General features: G+C 41.4%; 1 protein-coding gene across 2 annotated transcripts; it reads right to left on the bottom strand.

The window, feature by feature from the left end:
- Positions 1–24: 24 nt before the first annotated feature.
- CLPX (caseinolytic mitochondrial matrix peptidase chaperone subunit X) lies at positions 25–21,888 on the bottom strand. Of its 2 annotated transcripts, XM_065688377.1 has the most exons (14): positions 21,733–21,886; positions 17,518–17,678; positions 15,995–16,112; positions 10,653–10,807; positions 9,684–9,843; positions 8,447–8,488; positions 7,181–7,357; positions 6,166–6,330; positions 5,744–5,832; positions 5,054–5,218; positions 3,807–4,106; positions 3,247–3,339; positions 2,905–3,011; positions 25–1,812 (listed from the first exon to the last, which is right to left on the bottom strand). In XM_065688377.1, the coding sequence occupies exons 1-14, from the start codon at positions 21,800–21,802 to the stop codon at positions 1,722–1,724; spliced, it is 1,893 nt and encodes a 630-aa protein (XP_065544449.1). In that variant the 5' UTR covers positions 21,803–21,886; the 3' UTR covers positions 25–1,721. The 2 variants fall into 2 exon arrangements, with proteins under 2 accessions (XP_065544449.1, XP_065544448.1); XM_065688376.1 differs by lacking the exon at positions 8,447–8,488 and having other exon boundaries at positions 21,733–21,888.
- Positions 21,889–22,725: the final 837 nt, after the last annotated feature.

Here is a 22,725-nt window from a genome sequence, read left to right on the forward strand (position 1 = left end):
TCAGGGATGACAACGCTCCGGTGCTTGAGTATTCGCTCGGTTTTATTCAAACGGCAGAGGTGAAGTACAAACTGTAGTTACAGAGCGATTTGTTTCCTTAAAAACAGTTTGTGTTTTACATAATTCCAAACAACTTTCAAAACTAAGTTGTTGAACAGTTTTCACCTAAAAGGCTGGGGCTTGGTTTTAATCCATTTAAAAAGGGAGCTGAATGACAGGAAAAGCGGTTATATATACTTTTTCCACTCTAAAAGGAGGAACGTGAGGATGCAGGTACAGATAGTTCACCCCAGATTCCCACTGTGAGGGCTCTAAGCTCCTAGAAATATCCTCAACTCCCAGTGCAGCTTTTTCTGAACCATTAGCGGGTCGTTTTACCTGAATAAAACCTGAAATCCTTAGGGAAGTATCTGCTGCACCTGGCTACAACTGCGTGTCACACTGCTTCTAGGTCAGAACACAAGTATCACATTAAATTTACGTAACAAAAATCAACAGAAATAGGGTCAATGCATCCACGGTAACCTCTCCTGCCCTACAACATCCACTAGACTGAAAAGACCGATGAGAGTTTCATTTAAATAGCGTGAATTTAAATGTTAGAAGGGGCAGTAAAACCTAAGCCCAGGTATCATTGAAGAACAAAAAGTTGCAAGTAATGATTCTAATTCCCAAAACAAACCCCAAACATACAGGTCCTTTAGCGTTTCCACAAAGACTCTCTGAAAGGATCGGATTCATTTTGGTATAGAACAGAAGAGGGAGGATCGCTTTGCTGCCAGACTAGAAATCAAAGACAAAACCACAAGAAGCACTACCAGCATTGGAGCAGATAACTTAAAAAGCGCCGTGTGAACGATCACTACCGGTTACATCAAAAATATGATACATTTACTTCTTTCATCTCTTAACATTATAAGATAGAGGTTGGGCAAAGTGCACCAAAAAACTGATGCATGATAGTTCCAATACGTTAAACAAAATGTACTATATTAGAACATTAATAGTTAAAAATTGATGTTGACTTCTCGTCCAAATTCAGATGGCTTACCGCATCCTAGAAATCCTCTGGAAAAATGAATTACCAAGTTCTGACTTCACCTTCTTTCACGGTATTCCAGGTGATGGAAGCGTACTCCTAATGGAGAGGTGAAGGATAATTATTTGCTATTGCGTTTCAATTACCGTAACAAACTAGTGTCACATCTTAGCAAGATCTCCCAGCAGCGTCACAAAGCGTGTCCCAGTTTTTCCACCCAGTGTTTCCGCTGTAACAAGTCACTCCAGCACCCATCCGGCTCCAACCCAACACTGACCCCAGTGCAGCCCCCTGTGAGGAGCTAATGGTTTATTCACCCTCTACCAATTATTGATCTTGATTCCCATGTTTGTAGAGTAACATTATTGTAAAATCTAACTACTGCAGCACTGGCGTTGCTGGTTTAGTTTCTAGGAAGAGCGATGGATCCAGGTGCTGCTGGATTTGCTATACATTTTAATTGAACAAGTGTAATATACAATTCATATTTGAACATTATGCCATCCAAGTCCACACAATGTCCATCGGATAAATCAATGTGATGTTGCAATAAAATACACGATCTGCTTGAGCTAATAATGTTCCTCATCACGTATCCGAGATAGATCCAATGCCTTTTAGTATCAGACTGAAGCCAGAAATAACCAAGTGCGTTTTATGCAGGCGAGCATTCTGACAGTATTTAATGGTTTGCAGCATCTGCTTGTCGAGGCCAACCTTCTTCCTCCACACCAGAATCATATTCTTCCTCAGATGAATCTTTAGTGGGAGCCCTATAATTAAAATGAACTGATCAGATACTTTAGATACAGTTTCTGTAGCTTATGGTCAACATGTTACCCCAGTGAAAACTGCCCTGACAAGCATTCGCCTCCTGAACGACCTTCTGAGCTGAAAATGATGCTATGCAGATTACTACCAGTATGCAGTCTCATTACTGAGAGCAAAAAAGCTGTTGAATTCAGTTGAGTCATTTAATTTAATCAATAGTTTTTGTATTTCCAGCAAATATGAATGGTGGTGCTCTACAAAATCCCATAAAGCAGCCACCAGTGTAAGTAATCAGTATCTGTAAAGCAGGATACTCTTCACTCCAACTATCCCCTTTGAGACACAAGCTTCAGCACAGACAGGAATACAAACCACATACCTCAGTGGTGACACTTGTCAGGGGTAAAAACCAAGCCAGAGTTCCTCAATTTCAGACCTATGTTTTTAACCTCACTCGTTCCCTCTCAACTCCATCCTTTGTTCACTAAATTCAAGACAGTTTTGTATTCCTAAATCCAGATTTTTCCCCATGCTTTCAGCATTCCACCACAACCTTACCACAATACAGCCTTTACAACATTAAATTGTTTCAAGAGCTCAGCAAATCAGTACATGTGCCTTTGTGGCTCTTCTTTCTCCTTCACTGCAAAAGCAATGGAGAAGAAAACTGCAGCAGCCTGCATAAAAATCAGCCTCAGTGATAGAAAGTAGTAGGTGAAAGGAAGAAGTTCCATTTCAAGAATTTCAGTAGAGTCACAATTAAACTTCAGCTTTTTACTGTTAACTTATGATGCTTATAATTCACTTCTATTTCTACAGGTATATACACACACACACAAAAGGCTTAAAGTAACTTCATATGCAAGTTTATTTTTAGATTTCTATTTAAACCCTAATGCAATACAACCCCAAATTACCCCGAAACCCCTAGACAGAATAGGCACTAGTTCAGCTGTATGCAGCATACAGAGACTTGGATCCCTTTTAGGTTGTGTGCATGGTTGTGTGTTTATAAGCTTGTTCCTACAGCAAACAGCAGAATACCTGTCTAGCTGTGTAACTCGTCTGCTCTGAAACATCTGTTACGGTTTTACCTAATGTATCCTGGCTCTTTTTTGCCTTCTACAACATCTTTGTCAACTTCCACGCATACAATGTCAGAATTGGGCACTTCAAACATGGGCTCCAGTAACAGCTTCTCCTACAAGAAAATAGGAGGGGCAAAATGTTAGCGTGTATCATGTCAAGTATTTCTTCCACGTAACAATATGGTCAGGAAGTGATTTTCAGAGCTAGAGAGTTTTCTTGGAAGAAAGACTTATTGCATCCCATGTAAGACCCAAAACTAAGTGAAGCTGTGACTGAAAACTGTCATGTTTAGGTCCATATACAAAAACGTAAGTAGCTTCATTTACTCAACATGAAAATTTACTCACCATTATAGATCGAAGGCCTCTTGCACCGGTTTTTCTGTCCAGGGCCAGTCTGGCTATAGCCTTCAATGCATCTTCAGTTACATTTAATTCACACTGCATAGAGAAAAGAGGTAAATTTACTTGTTTCATTTTTAACTCAAGAGTGGGTTGACCATGACAATGCAAGTGTTACTGAAAATAACAGCAGTGATTTACTTGTTACAGACCAAAACAATTGATGTTTAAGCTTCAGCTACTCTTTGGTTTTGACTAATGTTACCAGAATTCACTATGTCCCTTTATCTCTACACTAAATGAAGTGGCTGTCAATGCCTACGAGGTAAGGTCATGGGTGTTCATTTGAACATGAACATCAAGAGCAGCTCAACTACTTCCAGGTTACTCACCCCACAAGGACAGTTACCCACTGTAAGCCTGTCAGGTTTTAACCAGTTTGCTTACTTTTTCTTCCACAGAGCACATGTTGGGGGGAAAAGCGATTTCAGCTGCTATTTTAGATCACTTCAGCACTGCATTTATAAAGAAGAATACTGAAGAATCCCCAAATAAAAACTTCAAACCTTATCCATGCTGAACAGGGCCTGGTACTGAGGAACCACAGCATTTCGTGGCTCAGTAAGAATCCGTACAAGGGTTTTCTCGTCCAGGCTGTGCAGAGGAACCACCACGGGCAAACGTCCCACAAACTCAGGAATCATGCCAAACTCGATGAGATCCCTGGCTTCCACATGACGCAGCAAGCGATCTTTCTCTTCAATTTCTTCCTGGGGATCAGACTCCCCACTTATATTAGCAAGATCAGCAGCTGCTGCAGCCCTTCTGCCTTTGCCCATGTTAGCTGGTGTGCCAAATCCTAGATACTGCAACACAAACACGTTATGCTTACAGAATAATAGTTACAGTTTTTAATGCAACTAAATCACTTTCTATGTGCATTAAAAAAACCTGGAGTGACCGATTATGTCATTACACACAGACTCAACAAACTACTTCCAGTAAAATTACACCCCCTGCACAATCAGGTTCCTCTTACATACAGACTCAAGAAATTACTTCCAGTAAAATTCCAGCCTCTGCACAATCAGTTTCTTACAACATTTAATTCCCTCAGTCAAGTATTAAGACACCAGCCTAACAGCAAGGTTATCAACGTATCCTCATCAGTGAGGCTAAAAAGGGCTCTTCAGACGTTAAGCAAATGCATGTAAGAGTGCTTGCATGAAAAGCTGCCTGAATCATCGTAAAATGTGGATTTCAGTCACCTCTCTTGTTAGAAACAGGGTGCACATTTTGTCAGAAAGCTGCAGCCACAAGAACTCTGTCCCCAGACATGAATACAGAACACAGTGAATTGCATGACCAGGTATTTTAAGCTGATGCCAGCTTTTAGTCTCTCAGCTTCCTACTGGGGACACTCCAACTGAAAGAAATCCTATTACAATTGCTATAACTGTTTCACATACTCCGTCTTTAAGAAACACTGGACATTGCAACAGCACAAGCTTACCAGGTAAGCAGGGACAGCAAGTGGTCCCCCAACAGCCTTTAACCCTACCTATTTGCACAGGCTAAAAATCTCCCTCTGGAAGCAGAGATCACTGCAAGCTACTTAAGCCTACTAACAATAGGCTTGTTCTTCGAGTCTACCTTTCTTAGGCTTGACCTCAGGTACCCAGATAACAGATGGAAACCCCCTGCTCTATAAACATAGTGGGTTTATAAATACAGCACAACCTTTAAGAGTCTCTGCTGTGAACAGTAACTAACATAGTCATTTTTCAGTTCAAATACAGCCTGATGCACTCACTTTTTCATTCTTCCTCCTGCTGATAATTCTGTCCAGACCATTAAAAGCACCAGAAGCAACAAAGAGGATGTTTGTTGTGTCAACCTGCACCGTTTCTCCACGTAGTTTACGAGAATTCTTTTCTGGAACGTTTACTATTGTGCCTTCGAGTAACTTCAACAAGCCCTAAGGAGGAAAGAAGACATAAGCAATAAAAAAAATTCCACTGTGCAGCATCCTATAAGGCAGCACACCAGCCTGTGCTTTCACAGAGGTACTTGCATTCTTTAATCCCTTAAGCCCTTATAGCAACAGCAAGTGCCTAATGAAATCAATTTTCTATATGATCCCTCTCAAGATGGACAAAAATCTTCCTTTAATGTGACTCCCATGCATATTCTGAGCTGTACTTAGCAGTAAGTTGCTTTAAGGGTTTTGTTGAAACAAAATGCTTCCTGTTCTTGCCTACATTACGCAACTAAGCCATCTGAATGCTGCAAAGATGTTTTTTGATTAAAATGTTTCTATGAAGCAGTTGTGAGTTTTATTTTGAATGAAGAGGAAAGATGAGGGCTTCAAAAGGTTAATCAGCAGGGTACTATAGAACTGTGACTCTATAAACCCCCATGCCATCAGACATACAACAGAATGATATACAGACTTGTTGCGCTGTTCCCTTACAAAGGAAAATCACTCCACGGAAGCACTCACTTGTTGAACACCTTCTCCTCCAACATCCCGTAACTGATGAATGCCAGGAACGCTGCCAATCTTATCTACTTCATCCAGAAAAACAATTCCTGCAGTTACAGAAAACGGATTTAAGGAAGACTCCACTTTTTAAGAGAAACAAGAACTTATACATAGGGAAGAACATGATTTAAGACATCAGCAGTCTGTTCTACTTCTGTATTGTAGGTTACAAAATGTACACAATCTTGTCCAACTATGGACAAGAAAAGCTACATGATATGCATAGAGCTCTCTCTTCAGGTTTGGTAATCCTGATTTAAAGTTCAGGTACATGCAACAGGAATACCGATTACAGAAGTACTGGCGGTCTCATTAGAGCACTTAAGCGAGTTTAACACAGTCTGTGAATGAACTTCAGAAAACATACTGCAGAAGTTTACCTTGCTGAGCTTTCTCTACATTGTAGTTGGCATCTTGGAGGAGTTTTGCAATGACAGATTCAATGTCTTCACCAACATAGCCAGCTTGGGTCAAGGTAGTACAATCACAGATGGCAAAGGGTACATCTAGGCATTTAGCTAGAGTTTGAGCCAGCAAGGTTTTACCTGATAAATAAGACCTGTATGTTACAACCACTACTCATTTCTCTAGAGCACACAAACCCAAACATTTACCATAGAGTCATCATTACTGTTACTAGAAACTCTAAATGATGCCAGCATGCTCATATATTCATATGAGTATTTCCCAAGGCAGCTAGTTTTCACAGTGTTTTTTACATTGGCAAGCTGTCTTCCTCAATTAAACTAATAGTACATGTTTGAGGTAGCTTGAAATGCACACAGTATCACAAATAAACCATCACACGACAATAGAAACCAGAATACATGTACTTGCATAGATTAAAGATTAAATAAATCAGCAGTCCTTTGCAGACACTCAGGGTATAGTGCAAAGTCCAACTGCTCCTGCTTTGAAGTTGGGGAGAAACAGAATCAAAGTATTATTTAGTGAATGTTCTCCCAAATAGCCTCAAGAATGCTGTCACCTCAGCACAAACACTCCCACTTCTTATGAACATACAATTATCAGTTCTCTTTTAACCCCCCTGCAACTCATTTGTCCCAGAGGTGGAACAACACTTTCTAAGTGCAGCATCTCAGCTTGCCATCTAAACACAAAAACTTTAAAATGCATTTTATTACAGCGGAGTAAAAGTTGCACTTTTTAACCAGGCAGTAAGGAAAACCACATGAGTAGAGCTCCTTCCTTTTGAAGGCCATTTAGCTCAGCTTCTTACTGTGGCAATGAAAGCACAAAACCCCCAGACTGGAAACCGTAGCTTAGCTTTTTTATACACCAAATTGGAATAGTCACAGAAAGAGGAAAATCATTCAATAACAATTAATTGAAGGAAAAATCTGAGACCTATAAAACCACGCAGCTGTAAAATACCTGATCCAGTTGGTCCAAGCAGCAAAATATTACTCTTTTCAAGTTTTATGTCATCATTGGGTGAATCTAGGACTTCTCCTCCCCGTTTTTCCTGAGGTATCTGCTGGTTCATTTGTTGCTGCATTGATGCTCCCAAAGCATTACCGTGTGGACTGATTCCAGCAATCTGCAGAAGTTCTGAAGAGGACAGTAACAGAACTGTGTGAGCACCACCAGAAGCTTTAATGCAAAATAAAAGCTTGGTGGTTCTGTTTAGTCCTGCAGATCTCTAATTCTAGCTATAGAGAAGTTAACAGATAGGACAGCAACAGAAATACGGCACAATTATTACAAAAACATGAGTTTCAACTATATTTCTGCATAAATATATTTGCATCTATGAAAAAAGTTATCTAAAAATACTGCTCTACAGTAAAAACAAGAGAAATTTTCAGTCCTTACAAATTATCCCATTTCAACTGTAGTTTTCAGTATTTTTTAGAACACATAAGAAGAAATGAACCCAAAGTGTTGAACTCTATGATGAAAAAGTACAAGAACTGATTTATTGTGACAAGTACAAAAGCAGGGCACAAGTCTCAAGACCTAAAGAGTTGTCTTAATTCAGTTATTAAGGTTTTGACCCTACACATGCATACGGAGACTGAGCTGGATTTTCTTCTTTCAGAGCACTAGTTTCAATTGGTTTGCAGGGTAGAATTTTAAAGATCAAGCAAATTGGTTTGAAGAGGTGTACCTGGGATTACAAACTGACCTACATTAGGCTAAGAAGTTCAATAGCCAGTGAGAGTCCTGGTGGACTGAAAATAAACATAAGTGACATCACTCAGACAAAAAAAAGAGGGCGTTCTGAGGTTCAAGGTGACAGTGCTTTTTAAGAGTGCAAATACCCTGCAGTTGCATAACTTCCCTTATTATCTATCTTACATGATACTCTGTGTGGTATTACTATATAATCACATCTCAGATAATTCAGCTTAACTTTGCTCTACTGAGAATAATTCTAGGAACAGGTAATTATTTAATCAGCTTCAGAAAAGGCATTTTTACAATTTACCTGCTTTCCACCTAGAACTAGATAAAGAGTCAAATCCCAGTGAGCCCTTTTAAAGCCACAGTCAATGCCATCAATTAAATTTACTTGCAGAAGAAAAGCAAACAGGATTTCAGACAGCATTTCAAGCTAGCAGCCACTAAAGACTATTCTGCATTAACATGAAAAGAGTAGATATTGCAGAGGAGGACATGAGGAGAGAGTTCACTTACTTGTAAATCTGTACTCATCCTCCCGTCTTCTGATTTCTAATTCTAAGAGAGAGGATGAAAACAGTAATAAATATAAGTTGATAAAAGCTTATAAATTCTCCACCTCTTGCCCTCTTCTGAATACATCTCATCACTATGTATGAATGCATTTCTAACATGAAATCCCCACATGAATTAGTTTTTACTGTTGCCCAAATTAACCCAAACCCCAACCTACTTTTAAAATGACAGCAAGTTTTCTGCTACTTAAACAAGTAACAACATACTGCCTCTGATTATATTTTAGTTTCAAAACCACTTACATAAGGGGGAAAAAATGCAGTAATATAATTTTGCTAAAAAAGGCTTCCCTAAACTCTCATATTTAGATCTGAGTGTTACAATATAACACCTCCCATATTTCGAAGTACTGTTATGAACATTTTCTGCCAGTCCCTCTGGTTATGCACCATTTTATTTCCCTGTAGAGGGTCAGGAACTTCCCAGTGCCAATTACACAACTACTCTCCTACCATTAACAGAACAGTGCTACTCATGTTCCCCCCTCAGTTAAAACACTTCTTTATATAAATTCAAAAGCAAAGCAGATTTCTGTTTGCTCAGCATACTGTTTTTTTGTAAGAGAATATAAAACACCTTAAAAAATCAAGGTACACTTTGAATCAGAGACAGTAACTTAAGCCTACTTCTAAAAATAAATTAAGATCAACATAGCTACATTCTTACTCAGTAGCGAAAGTACTGCCAAGAGTAACTCCATCTACACCTACTAGATATGGAACAATACTATGGTGACCAACAGATGCTGCCAACAGCAGCCAAGTGAGGCTGGATACCCAGCTATTCATCAAATTACCTATGGAAAATAGTATCTTCATGATCCGCATTGTGGCTTGCTGATTAAGCAGCAGATTTACTGTTAAGCAGTAAATGAGATTAGAAAGTAAAATTTAGGAAGCTTGCTTTATGAAGTTAAGTACCTAATAATACATGTCAGTAAAAAACCTAAACATTTAATACAGAAGGCAATACCCATGGCAGCACAGACTTTCTGGATGACTCTTTAAAGAAATCACATAAGTTCACATACAGTAAAAATTAGGTTTAAGTTCCTTTAGATCATGTCACTTTCAGAACATCTAACATCAACGTAAAACCTCTCTCAGGTTTCTTAAGTGAGGGCCCTGTCACGGTAAGTTTTGATTTGACCAGAAAAAATATCAAACATCATACAAACCCCTTGGTGTTAAAGAAGTCTGCTTTTCAACTTCTGCTTGCTGTCTCAGGTTAGCTGGGATATTATTGTAGATTCTCTTGTAATGATTGTACACAGCAACCGAAAGCACCTTCTTGGCAAAACACTGACCAACAACGTATTTGTCGAGGTAGTTATAAATCTGAAAAATAACTCAATCCTAGTAACGCTTTAAATCACCTTGCAGCAGGAAAGAGAAAACAGTATCACCGTGCCAAAGATGGACTCTGGCCTAAACCAATCACTACAGAACTAAGAAACAGAAAGCCAACAATTAAAATACAGAACGTATTCCTGTTGTTAAGTTTACTTAAAACCCTGGAGCTTACACAATCACACTGTGTCTCTCAGTTCTCCTCTACTAATATTTAAACTCATTGTAATTTTCATCCAAATTTGTGATAACAGAAAGGGCAGCCTACCCAGGAGCTAAGTGCAGCTTCAGCAACCACTGCAGTCCACTAGAACTGAGAAATACAGTAAGCTCCCCCACTACTCGGGAGAGGGAAACCAAATGATTTAAGATGGGTCATGGCCAGAAGCTATCCGGCCACAGTTCTCACTCAGAAGCAGGCCAAATCCAAGGTTCCGCAGCTAGAGAAGGAAGCTGCTAACATAAGGATACAGAATATGCCAAGAGCAGGAAATAAAAGATAATGCAGTTGGTGAGGGTAGAGGTTAGCCTCAGGGTCACAAGGAGAAAATGAAGGTACTGGACTTCAGTCACAAGATGAAGGCAGAGGGAAAACAAGCCCAACTGCTTCTATTGGATCTACTTGTTTCCTTTATCAGTGCTCTGCTGGGTCACATAGCTCCAGAAGGTTTAATCTTGAGCTAATCATCTTTATTGTTTGTTGCTCCAAGCATTACACACCTGATGCAGATTAAGAAGCAAAGCATTCCACCATGCTGCAATGCAAGGAAATGCTGGAGTGACATTAAGAACCAAACCTTTTTCGGTGGAGGCGGCGGCTTCTGCTGGAATGCCAATTTCACAGCTTCTGCTGCTGACTCGGGCTCTTTAATGATGCTCTTCTTTGTGTCCGCCTCTGACAGTACAACGAAAAAATGGTGACACTTTTCACACTTCACAAAGCGTGTGGAAGCTGCAGAAAAAGTAAACCAAAGCAGTAAGAGGAACCGCTTAGACAGCATTCATTAAACTGCCCGAGTTGGGCATACATGGGACAAGCACCTGTAAGACAGTACAGCCACCTCTGTGTTTACACACTTCCCCTTCATTCACCTTCAGAGCTCTAAAAGCAATCATTGGCCTATGAAATTTGACACAAAGGGAATACAATTTGCTCAAAAAGTCACAACGCAGGGCAGTAACCAAGCAAGGGATGAAAAAGCAAACATCTATTTCATACTTATTCAGTAGCAATACGTGTAGAAGAGGAAACTTTGCACCTCAGAGCAGTGCAAAGTTAATGAAGAGTTGTTCCTAACTCTCAAACTATCAGGCAAAAAATGTGGCTGGGGTAAACTACTCTAAAGTGTGTGGAAGCAATCTACAGTCTCAAAGAGAGCAGGTTCAGGAAAGGCGAGATGTAGAAGCTCCTTGACTCTGCATCCCACTGGCTGTGGAACACAACACAGCACACTCGAGTCACCTAAACCCAGGACACAGAGTGCAGCCGGATCACACAAAGGGCTCATCCCAAGCAGAGGTAGCTGCGGTATGCAATAGATGAGCAGGACTATGATGTTTTGCAAGATCTTTTGCTTATGTATTTGTACTGTCAAGAGGAGAACAAATTTCTTTCGAATCCCAAAAGCCAAACCCCCACCACCACTAATTTTGTGAACTCCGTCTCAAGAAAACACGTTATCTGCAGAGACTGGTTTCTAGCCTGTAAACTAGAACTTGTGCTACTTGTGTTTTCCTTTGGAAAAACAAAGTTGAAATAATGGAAAATAAGCAGTAGAGAAGAATAAATTTATCATTCAAAATAGATCTTTTCTGACCATATTACCATGCTATTAAATGCAAATCACATGCAACAGGACCGACTTGAAGCAAATGTAGTAAAACATGGGAAACTTGCATCAACACTTCTGAAATCATAAAAACTTCTTAGCAAATGCCCTGACCAGTGTAGTAGCAGCTGATTTTAATAACAGCCACTAGCAATAAATAAGCTGCTTATTTATAACTTCTTGTTGCCTCCCATAGAGCTGGCATCAGGAAAGAGGGGTTTCTTTCAACCCCTCACACCTTATGACTGGGTAAATAAGACCAGCACCCTCTTTTAAGAACGTAGCACATAATACTATGACCATCACAGCTTTATTAACTCTGCTCCAAAGAAAATCTGTCTAAAGGCTGGAAAGCTCTTCTGGCATCCTTTCAAATCACTGTCATCTGCCTGATAGGAACAGGGTAGAGAACCACCTGCCTGCACCCACCCCGCTCACATAACTGTTATTTAGCAACAGTATTGTAGGGGAAAAAAAGCCCAGACTCTCCCTGAATGGTCACTCAAAACACCTCTGATACTCTTAGTGACCACAGTGCCACAAGGCTGTTGCCCTTCCTTATGCAATGCTAAAAGTCAGCTTTATCAGTCAGCTGACAGCCACAAGAAATTTGCCCCTCAAAGATCCACAAGGATGGTTAACTAAATACAAAATAAAGAGCAGGCTGTAAGAATACTATTGTACATCTTTTATACAGTATTTTTTCAGTGAATGATGTTTTAAGTACACTTTTATCAATTAACCCAAACAACATAAATGAAGCATATTAGAGATCTTCTAATTTTCAGCAAGACCAATACAATCCCAGATTGGTTTGGACTGTAAAGAACCTTAAAGCTCATCCAGTTCCAACCCCTGCTATTGGCAGGGACACCTTTCACTAGAGCAGCTCCTGTGTCCAACCTGGCCTTGAACACTGCCAGGGATGGGGCAGCCACAGCTTCTCTGGGCACCCTGTGCCAGTGCCTCAGCACCCTCACAGGGAAGAGCTTCTGCCTGAGAGCTCAGCTCAGTGTCCCCTCTGGCAGGTTAAAGCCATTCCCCTTGTCCTGTCCCTACAGGCCCTTGTCCAAAGCCCTTCTCCAGGTTTCCTGTAGCCCCTTCAGGCACTGGAGCTGCTCTAACGTCACCCCTTAGGGAGCTTTCTCTTCTCAAGGCTGAACCAGCCCAGCTTTCTCAGCCTGGCTGCAGAGCAGAGCTGGCTCCAGGCCTCAAAGCATCCTGATGGCCTCCTCTGGACTTTCCAGGTGCATAGCATCCATGGTTACACAGAAACATTGATGTATGCAGAGCCTGGGGAAGGAGACTTGGTTACCAAAACAGTCATTTAACTGGCCAGTTTCTATCATCTACACAGCAATGTGGAGATAAACATCAATGACTTTTAACAGGGGAAAAGAAAAAAAATAGGAAGTTTGCTCTAAACGTAAGTAAACCAAGTTTAAGTACTGCTCCCTCCCTAAAAAGAAGCATTCAAAGCTGCAAACAACTCTACTATTCTTAAATACTGGCACGTTCTTTTAGGAAGCATAAAAGCACAGCAAAGAGCCTCCATGTCAAGTTACCTCACTGTTATAAAGTCCTCTGCAAATATTTACCGCGTGCTAAAATGCAAGTCAAGAGTTATTTTTGCTTCAGGCAACATTAACACAGAGGCTGCATTTGCAAAGAGATTTGTGAAGTCGGCAAGAGCTGACCTTGCCAAAGAGAAAGGCTGAGTTTTTACAATACATACAGGAAGCCAAAACAATTGGGGGATTAATCTTAAAAACACTTGTTGAGATAATGGGCTGCTATTAAACTTCTATAATAAACATCAGGAAAAAGAGAGTAGGGAAATCCAACTGTGGAGGATGGGAGCTGACTTGATGGTTTCAGGTGCAGGCAGTAAAATCAGTGCTTAGACAAGGCTTTTTATGTTGATCAGCTTTACAGCTATTGGATTTCACTCCACATCTGAAGCTCACATCTTATTTCAGTGATCACAAAATTCTTCTTACAGAGCCTCACAACACAAAACGACACAGGAACTGCTGCGAAAGTGTGCCCAAGCAAAATTCCTTTGGGTCTGCATCATACTGCTCCTTAGCTGTTAATTACTGGAAAACCATTACCAAGCAAATCTTCCTGGAAGATTTGTGAATACAAAGAGAAGCGCCATAGAAAACAAACTCCACTGACCAGCCTGTCCCACTGATGGCAATTAATTCACTAATAAATGTGGCTTTTAGTCAGTATTTTGTTCCCCTGCTTCTCAATAAATGCCTGAAAAAACCTACTATTTAGAAACAAATATTTCCCTTTGGCTTTAGACATTTAGTTAAGGTTCTGCAGTTCAGTCATTCAAACCAGAATTGAAAGATTTCATCATTTTTCCTAACTAAGCAAAGGCTTACCTGAAAAATCAAATTACAGCATGTTTAATACAAGCTGCAACCCATTTATTTTGGGCAGAATGGGACAGAGATTGCTCTTATTAGTTTTTGCTTTTTTCTTTTTAATTGTTTTTAAGATAATTAGAACTTTGCTCTTCTGTTCTCAAGTGCTTTAATATTCTACAGTCTGGCTGGGAAGCAGCGTGCTCAAATGAAGAGACTAAACCAGAAGACAGACCCATGACTCCCAGGGATTTCTGAGAAATCAGAGTAATTACAATCTTTGGTTTAATTTAAGTTACCAATTAACAGAGAACTGAGGACTGCTCTTAAGACGACCAGAAGTCTGCTCTGCTCCATTACCTGGTGACACTGGGCTTAGTTTGAACTAGTTAATAACAGATTCATTTAAAGGCTGTAAAATCTTTAACTCTCAGAGTAGAACACGCACGGAGAAGAGGAGACACATTCAGCTATTCAAAGGGGGCTTCCCCATATTTCGACTTTCAAGCTCCTGACAGATCTGACCAGCTGCAACACTTTTTACACGTGTAAAGCAGGTTTCCAGTCCCAAGTTCTTACAGGTTTTGCAGTATCAGTACTGGTGAACTTGAGACTGCATATAGAGGCCATTTTGTCCCCTAATGTTAGTACGGATGAATCCTCTTCCCAAGGAAGTTTTCTTAATGACACTGACAATATTAAATCACATCTCTGCTTTCCAGTGATAGACTGTGACTGTTCAGTGGTATTTCCAGATAAAAGCACAAACCCTGGTAACAAGGGGAGCAAACACATCAGTGAAGGGAGAGAGTTTCAAAATGTCTCTGTCTACTCATGAATCATCTGATAAGAAGGTAAACAAGGTTAGAAATCCTTCCACTGATTTCAACCACACCTAGTCCAGGGAGAGGCCAACATATTGAACGCCACACAGGATTCTATTCCTGGCTCCATCAATTCGTGCCAGGTTTTTCAGAACCTCACTGCCTATAGTTTCAAACAAACAGAAAAAAGCTTATTGTTTGGGTAAAAAGAAATAGTGGCTGAGGACTAACACTTGTATCTAACATAAATATACTGTTATTACAGAATTGTCTTGTGATTCATGATGTTTGATCCTTTTTCTTAAATAGCATTTTATACAAATAACAGCAAAAAATAGCACATCCGCTCATTATTTTCACCCACTGCCAAATTAACTGGTGTTGAAGAAGTTTCTGCTGACCCTGTCTTAAGCTTCTTAGTGAACAAGTCAGATCATGACTTGTTGCTTCCTCCTGGAACTATTTTCTAAGCTGGTCTCATTAGCACTGAAATAAGGAAAAATGTTTTAAGTCTGATTAAACCTAAAGCATAACTGGCATTAATTTGGACTGCACTTCAGAAAAAGTAGCTACTGCTGCTGGACACCAGGTATCTGACACAGCCTGGGTTTTCTATTTGGACTTTCTAGCTTCCTATTCGGAATGTATTATGGATCCGATTTTGCCATGGAAGATCATTCTAGTAAGTCATCTGTCATACACTAATTCCTCTGCTGGATAAGCACTTTGGTTAAAGTACATGCAGGATTAAAGTTTTATTATTTAGTAAACTGAAGACACACTATAATGTGTGTGTGCGTGAAATAAGTATCAGTAGTTAAAATGGTATTGTTTATGTGAGCATCTCTTCCACGGAATAAAACATAATGAACTACTTTAAAACTGCCTATTCAGTTGCAGTCCAAATTCCACTATCTGCTCCACCACATGCCATAGGAAATCACACAGAGGTACCCACAGAGACAACAGACACACCAATGTGGCAAAAGTGTAACAGAAGTTTTGACATTGTACAATTAGGTAGGTTAACAGTTAGCTATCAGAGTATGTTAGATCACAAATACACTTGTATCTGTGTCTATTTAATGAAGTATTGATTAAAACTTACACACAAAGGTCTCCACGTGTGTGCACAAGTCACCACACTTCGGGCAGCGCAGTTGGTTCCCTCCTTTCCCAGAGTTTCCAGAGCTGGACTTTTTACCACTGCCCTCGCTGACAGATTTCTGAAACAGATTTCCAGACAATTAGGCCCTGACAGTGGAGCTGTTACATGAGGCAGTTACCGGCGTGTTACAGAATACAGTAATATGAATACTGCAATAGCAGGATGACAAAATAACTACTGCCAGGATTTGGTACTGTCTTTGAAAACTGAGAACACAATATATACATTTTGAGTGTTCACACATCTGCATTTCCCAGGTATGCCAATTTTGGATCCCCATGGAAGAGGCATCCCGTATGTACATTGACAGGTACTAGAACAATAACAAGCTCAACTGTGTCAAGAATGTTTTAATAGTATATTTTAATGCAATTTATTCTAACCCCAGAGAAGAAATAATACTTATAGAGAGAGTAATTTCACTATCACCACTGTGTTGACTCTAACAGTTTCTGAAGCCACAACTCCTCTCGTGTCCTTGACAGCTGCAGCTATGCTGGCAGATACAGAACAAGCCTCTCAGATTGCTTGGAAATATTTTATTTTTCACTTCTAAAGCACAGTTCCCTGTCAGAGCCCTACTTGTCTTTCTCTGCGTTACCCTGCCTAATGGTGTTGAAGGTTAACATTGTTTAAATCTATAGCCACTGAATGCCTTCATAATTTCATAAATAATAAAAGCTATTGTATTTTAAGAAACAGCAAACATGTCTCTTCCCTTTTCTAAGGCAGTTCCTCCTTTTCTTAAGCCTTGCTTGCCTACTCAGTTCTCCTTGTAACTCTTCTCAAGAAAAAAAGACTATTAAACTTTATCTTCCTCCTTCATTGGTTACAATACTTTAATCTGAGCCTTCAGGACACACCTGTGTCATCTGGACAGCTCCCGAGATGTCACAACACGCCACACTAAGGCAAAGTTATTTCCTGTGAACTTCCAAAATCATCTTTGCTGACTAAAGAGCAGTTTTATTCTCAGGTAATCATTTATCTGAAGAAGCTGTTTATTAACTAATTATAAAGACTAGAATAAAGCTAAAATAAAACTCCTCACAAACTTGTCTTGCTTTGTACAACTACCAAATCAGTGCTGAAAACAACACCTTCCAATGTACTCACTTTGAAAAGCCTTCTTGGGAACAGCAGGCTTTTGAAGGAAAATAGTTCTGATCTCTTTCCTGAGATCCTGAAACCTGTTGTGGATTTCTAACATTCTACAAAGCTTTCAAGTGTCACTTTACACTAGGCAAAGAAATTTATAAAACCGGGAAAAGCTTTAAGGGATGTTTATAATGTTTGTCTGCTAACCAATATCATTTGTTTTCTCTTCACTGTCAGTTGTAGTGGTTTGAAGGATCAGAAATGTCAGGAGTCGGAAAAAAAATGCAAGAAGATTCTAACTGGAAGTACAGAAAAAACCTACTCATTTTATATAAGCTACTGAAAATCTAATGAGTGGGGACTACCTTGTTTCCATCTCCAGAACCATCCTTGTTTGCACCATCCTTTGAAGCAAAGTACGCTGGGGTTTCTGAAAAGTTTCTAAGAGGGATTCGTCTCAGGGAACAAGTTTCAAAAGTCCCAAGTTTTCCTAAAACAGGGATGCGTGCACGGCCACAAGTGATACCTGAAATAAAAGGAAAACATGAAAATTAAACATTAAAAATCCTCCAGTTCTAATCCCAATACCACCAAACCTCAAAATTCATTTACATTAAACGGAGCACAAAGGTTTCAGCAACAGCACTGAACTCTGAACATCCAAATTTCAGTTACTCAGTACAAACTCTCTTCACCATCTTAACAACCATCTTATTATAAGCTGTTCATCTGACATTTGGCCTGGATTGTCCCAAAAAGACCCAAAATTAATTCCATTTTCTCTGTCAATTGACAATTGACAGCCCCACTGTCTCATGAAATAGGGAACATCCCAGTTATGAAACTGATCCTCAGAGTGATAAACACGACCAACAACCTGCACTTAATGTGAAATAATTCAACCACTGAAATACAAAGAGACCCCTTTGAAGTGTCTCCTTATTACACAAAAGTTAGTTAAAGTTAGTGAAGTATTTCAGCCTCATGGACTGCACATCTGCATTTGGCTTTCACTTCTGAACTCTACTAAAGTTTTCAAGAGCTTGAGGTACCACATGACAACACAAAGTTGTCCTGAGGAAAACTGAAAGGCAGCATCGTATCTGACAGATACTGACAGACAGGCACAAGTAAATTCAGCATAATCTTGACTTCGTTGGGGCAGCTTCTTGCCAACATGAACAACAAACTCTTTGAGCAACTGAACAGCCTCTTCCTCCTCTTGCAACAGCAGGCAGGATTACATTTCATGACTAGGTATGATGTGAATCAACATATGTCATGCTCGAGATTTCGACATCTCTCATGATCCTGATAAACAAGAGCCTGGAACCCACCTCTCCTATTTAAAGCAGCAAATTTCTCCCTTGCTCTCTAGTTTTGACAAGAACTTTGTGACTTGCTGACAGAAGAGCTGTAGAGTAACAATGACAACTGTAAATCTGCTGACAATACATGAATTTTCTGTTAGAGAGATGAGAGAATCCTATAGAAAACTCCAAAACCTCTTCTAAAACAAGAATAAAAACACTAAGAATGGCAAGAGTAGTGCGGCTCATTTGCTTTGGAAGAGGTTAACAATGAAAACTAAGAGATGGAATTTCAGTTGAAAGAGGACATTTAAGAACATTCACCTGGCTACTGTAACAGGAAAAGTAAAAAAGCAAAGCATTATGGATGAGCCTAAATTTCCAAGGAGAACTCACACAGGCTTCTGCAAAGTCACAACCAAGAGGACCATGTCAAGTGAGATCTGGTGCTGATTTATTAACTTACATGCAGCTTAAGATTCCTCGAAGATGATCTGCAGTTATTTTAAACACGACTAAAAAAGGAATCTTTGGAAAATCTGTACTAGCATTGCTTTTGTCTGTAAACATGAGGGAGGAATAACAATCATTGTGCTTTCCAATCCTGCATTCCTCTGCTGAGTGCCACTGCCACACAGCAAAGCACTTTAGATTTCATAGGATAAGCTATGAAAGTATCACAGTAAACTTAAAAATACTGGCTCCCTTTCGCACACAGTTGTGTTCTTTCAACTGAATCTGCAGACTACGTGTGCCAAGTGCACTTGTCAGTTGAGAATAAGCTGTGGTGTATGTTTACAATGCGATAGCTGATCTGCATAAATTGCTTCTCTTGGGGCCTCATAGATGGTTCCTTTATTGAGATTTGTTTTACCACTTCTAAAGGGAACCGAGAAAAGACTCCTTAAATAGAAAACCCAAAATACTTCACCTCCCCTGAACAAAACCCCATGTCATATGGCTTTTCTGCAACACAGGGAGATTTAGGCTGAAAGGATGAAGCACTAACACAGAAACTCAAATATTTTACCACTAAGCACTGCACGTGGACTAACAATCACCAATTTTAATTCAGAAAGCATCACTGATACAGAAAATGCACTGAAAAACTGTACTGGATTGACTACAAAACAGCAGTGAGTTGTGAGTGCCACGTTACTGCCTGCACCCATCTATTGATCAGAAACACTGCAGCTGTGGGGCTTCACCTCCAGCCTTTGACAGGTCACTGGCAGCAAACCCAGGCCAGGCAGCAGTGCTACACCCACACTGCAAGGCTCTTGGTGCTAAATTCACTTCCCTCTCACAGTTTAGCTTTCTGGGAACATTAAACTCACTCTTCTTCACTTGCTGAGCTCTAAAGGGTGGAAATAGGCTAAACAAGGGAAAAAGAGATCATGTTATTGCTACACCAGCTTGTGGCTAAACACAAAAACCTCGTCCCTGTGCTTATCACAAGGTCTGAGTGGTATTTTCTTGACAAAATCTCATTGTACAATTAAAGAATGAAGCATTAAGGAAGTTATCACAGCGACTTCCTGGCATAAATAAGGCCAGAGGCAGATTTTTCTGAAGAGATCAACATTCCTGCCCAATACCTGGCAACTTCCACTGAATGATCCAGACACTGATAAATGTTCAGCTATGCCACAGCTGACACTAGCACAGCAGTATGTGGTCACACACACCACCAGCAGTCTCCGGTGGTTGTCTGAAACAGTAAACTTAAAGGACATTTAAATGTTGTTGTAGCAGTGGCACCCATCCAGGGCGTTCAGAATAGTGTGTTAAGAAATGGGAGGCTCCTTTGCACCTTATTAACCTTTAACTGGTACTTGAGGAAATAAATACTGACTTTTGGGCCAAGCTTCAAGTACCTTGGAAGAATCTATTGCCCAAGGAAGTGACAGGAAGTCTGTGACAGAGGTCTCTCTGTCCCACGAGACACTTCATCAACCTGACTGATCCATGCACTCTGAATACTCTCAAGCTTATACCAACCAGCAACAGCAAAGTACCTAGCAGAACACATAATCTGTTACAACAAAAATGCACCAAAATGAGATTATTTTTAAGGACTTTCATGGAAGGCTGATGCATAAATAATCTTATTCCTCTGTATCTGTATTAGTTTCCTTTGTTCTTTCACGTCACTTTTAAATCTTAAGGTTTAGCAAGAAAAAAAATACAAACTTAAAAAACATACAGTTCTGAAGCGAATTCAGAACGTTACTTGAAGTTTATTATTCCAATGGGTTTACGTGAGGCCAGGCAGCATGGAGGTGAACTGACTGGTTTAAACCTTTCCGCACAGGTGATGTCACACATGTAAATGTGAACTCAACTGCAATGAGTCAACTCACCTCTTGAAGGCAATAAATCATCTCTGACTTGTCAGGCTACTGCTGAGGGTACAATTAGAAACTTGTGGCAACAGCTTTCAGCACAGTTTGGGGGTAGTCTGCCTTTCCCCAAGCAGCACAGGGCACGTCAACCGTCACTACCCACAAGAACACCATAAAAAGGACAAAAGTAGTAGAAAAGGAACAGCCTCCTCTGCTTCAGCTTCCAGTAAGTGTTTTGCCGAGTTTCACCCTTCCACCGAATTGGAAATAACTGCTATTTGCTGTGTGAGCCCAAGTCTTCATAAGAAACGTTTCAAGTTTAGGCTGCAAAAGATAGGCTTTTAATCAGCTAAGCTCGCTACTGGCTCTGCAGGGTAACACGCACTGTGTGACTGCTACTGACAATCACTTCTGTCGAAATAAGCTCTATTATTGCATTACATTTCCCAAAAGGTGTTTCAACGGGGGGCTGCTTTCCAGAACTTCACACTGTGGAACGCTGCCCTTCATCCTGACGCGCCACCGGCAGTCCCCTCGCACCACCCGGGTGACAACAGCGAAAGATTAGCAGGAAAAGGAAAGAAACAAAAAGCAAACAGGCCAGGGCAGGCTCCGCGGCCCCGCTGGAGCCCTTATCGCCGCGCTGCAGCACGGAGCTCCGCCGCCGGCCTCGTCCCCCCAGCAGCGCCCCCGGAGCGCGGCGCTCCCCGCTGAAACCGCTCCGGTAGCAACCCAGCGGGCTCCGCTCCCCTCGGCAGCGGCGGTGTGAGGGGCGCGGAGCGCTGACAGCCGGAGGGAACGGGGCTGCCCCTCAGGGGAGAGGAAACACCCCCCTCGCCCACCTCCGTGAGGCCCCGGGACGAAGGCCCCAGCCCCACCGGGTGTAACGCCAGGCCGGGCCGCGGCGGGGGAGGACGGCGGTTACCTCTCCGCGCGGAAGGCAGCGTGGAGCCCAGCAGGCGGGCGGCGGCGGCGCAGCTGTGGCAGGCGGACATGGTGCGGCCGCGGGCCCGGCCCGCTCCCCCCGCCCCGCCGCCGACTAGGCCTCGCTGGCAGCGGTGCTGCGAGCCCCACCCGCGCCGTAAACACCCCCCTCCTCCGTGCTGCGCCGCCTCGATGACGGCAGCGCGCTGCCGCCCGCCGTCACCGCGCACACCGCGCAGACTACCGCTCCCGGCGGGCAGCGCGAGGGGCTCCTCGCCGATACCGGCGTGCAGCCGCGCGGGGCACCATGGGAGATGTAGTCCGGGAGCGAAGGGCGGCCGGGCGCCTCGTCGCGATGCATCATGGGAAATGCAGTCCGGGAAGCAGCTTCCCCCCCCCGCCTCCCTCAGTACACGCCAGTTACCTCAGGTGAGGCTGGTTTTTGATCCTCTTCCTAAATTGAACACGAAGGAAGTATTCCCCTAGGATCGCAGAAATTATCTTTCAAAAGGCTTTTTGTAACAAGACTGAACTGAGAAAGCTGAAAACTTGAGGCAAAATGAAGCAATTTCAGGAGATTGATGAAATGACACCTTGCTACAGGGTGATGTTCAGGCAGGGACCCCACTACCTGTGTTATATAGTCTATATATACTAGGTGAGGCTAAATGTATTCATTAATAGTGTAATTGCTGTAATTTATTAGTGTCATAATTATTAAATATATTATCTATTGCATGTACTTTATCTCCGTATTAATCAAGCGTATCTTTTAGCCGTGTCTCATGAAGAATGCACCTACAACTCACAGGTATCTACAGGTCTGTTTCTCACTTTCAGCTCCTAATTATCACACCCCAATTAATCGAAGCTAAATGATCCCACCTGGTCTTTACAGGAATGACTCAGAGACCGGAACCGATCTCCTGCTGCTCTCCTTAATTAACCGGAGCCGCCCTACTGCAAACACCATCAGGTCGCGCTGGCAGCAGGT

The sequence above is a fragment of the Lathamus discolor genome, chromosome 8 (genome assembly GCF_037157495.1).
Source record: "Lathamus discolor isolate bLatDis1 chromosome 8, bLatDis1.hap1, whole genome shotgun sequence".
In the NCBI taxonomy this organism is placed as follows: domain Eukaryota; kingdom Metazoa; phylum Chordata; class Aves; order Psittaciformes; family Psittacidae; genus Lathamus; species Lathamus discolor.

Excerpts from the sequence above, each read along its gene's own strand:
- CLPX (XM_065688377.1), bottom strand. The coding sequence starts at position 21,802 with ATGTCCGCCTGCCACAGCTGCGCCGCCGCCGCCCGCCTGCTGGGCTCC. Across the intron at positions 4,107-5,053 it reads GCAGGAGGAAGAATGAAAAA|TATCTAGGATTTGGCACACC; the intron begins GTGAGTGCATCA and ends TTTGTGTTGCAG. Across the intron at positions 1,813-2,904 it reads AAAGAGCCAGGATACATTAG|GGCTCCCACTAAAGATTCAT; the intron begins GTAAAACCGTAA and ends TTTTAATTATAG.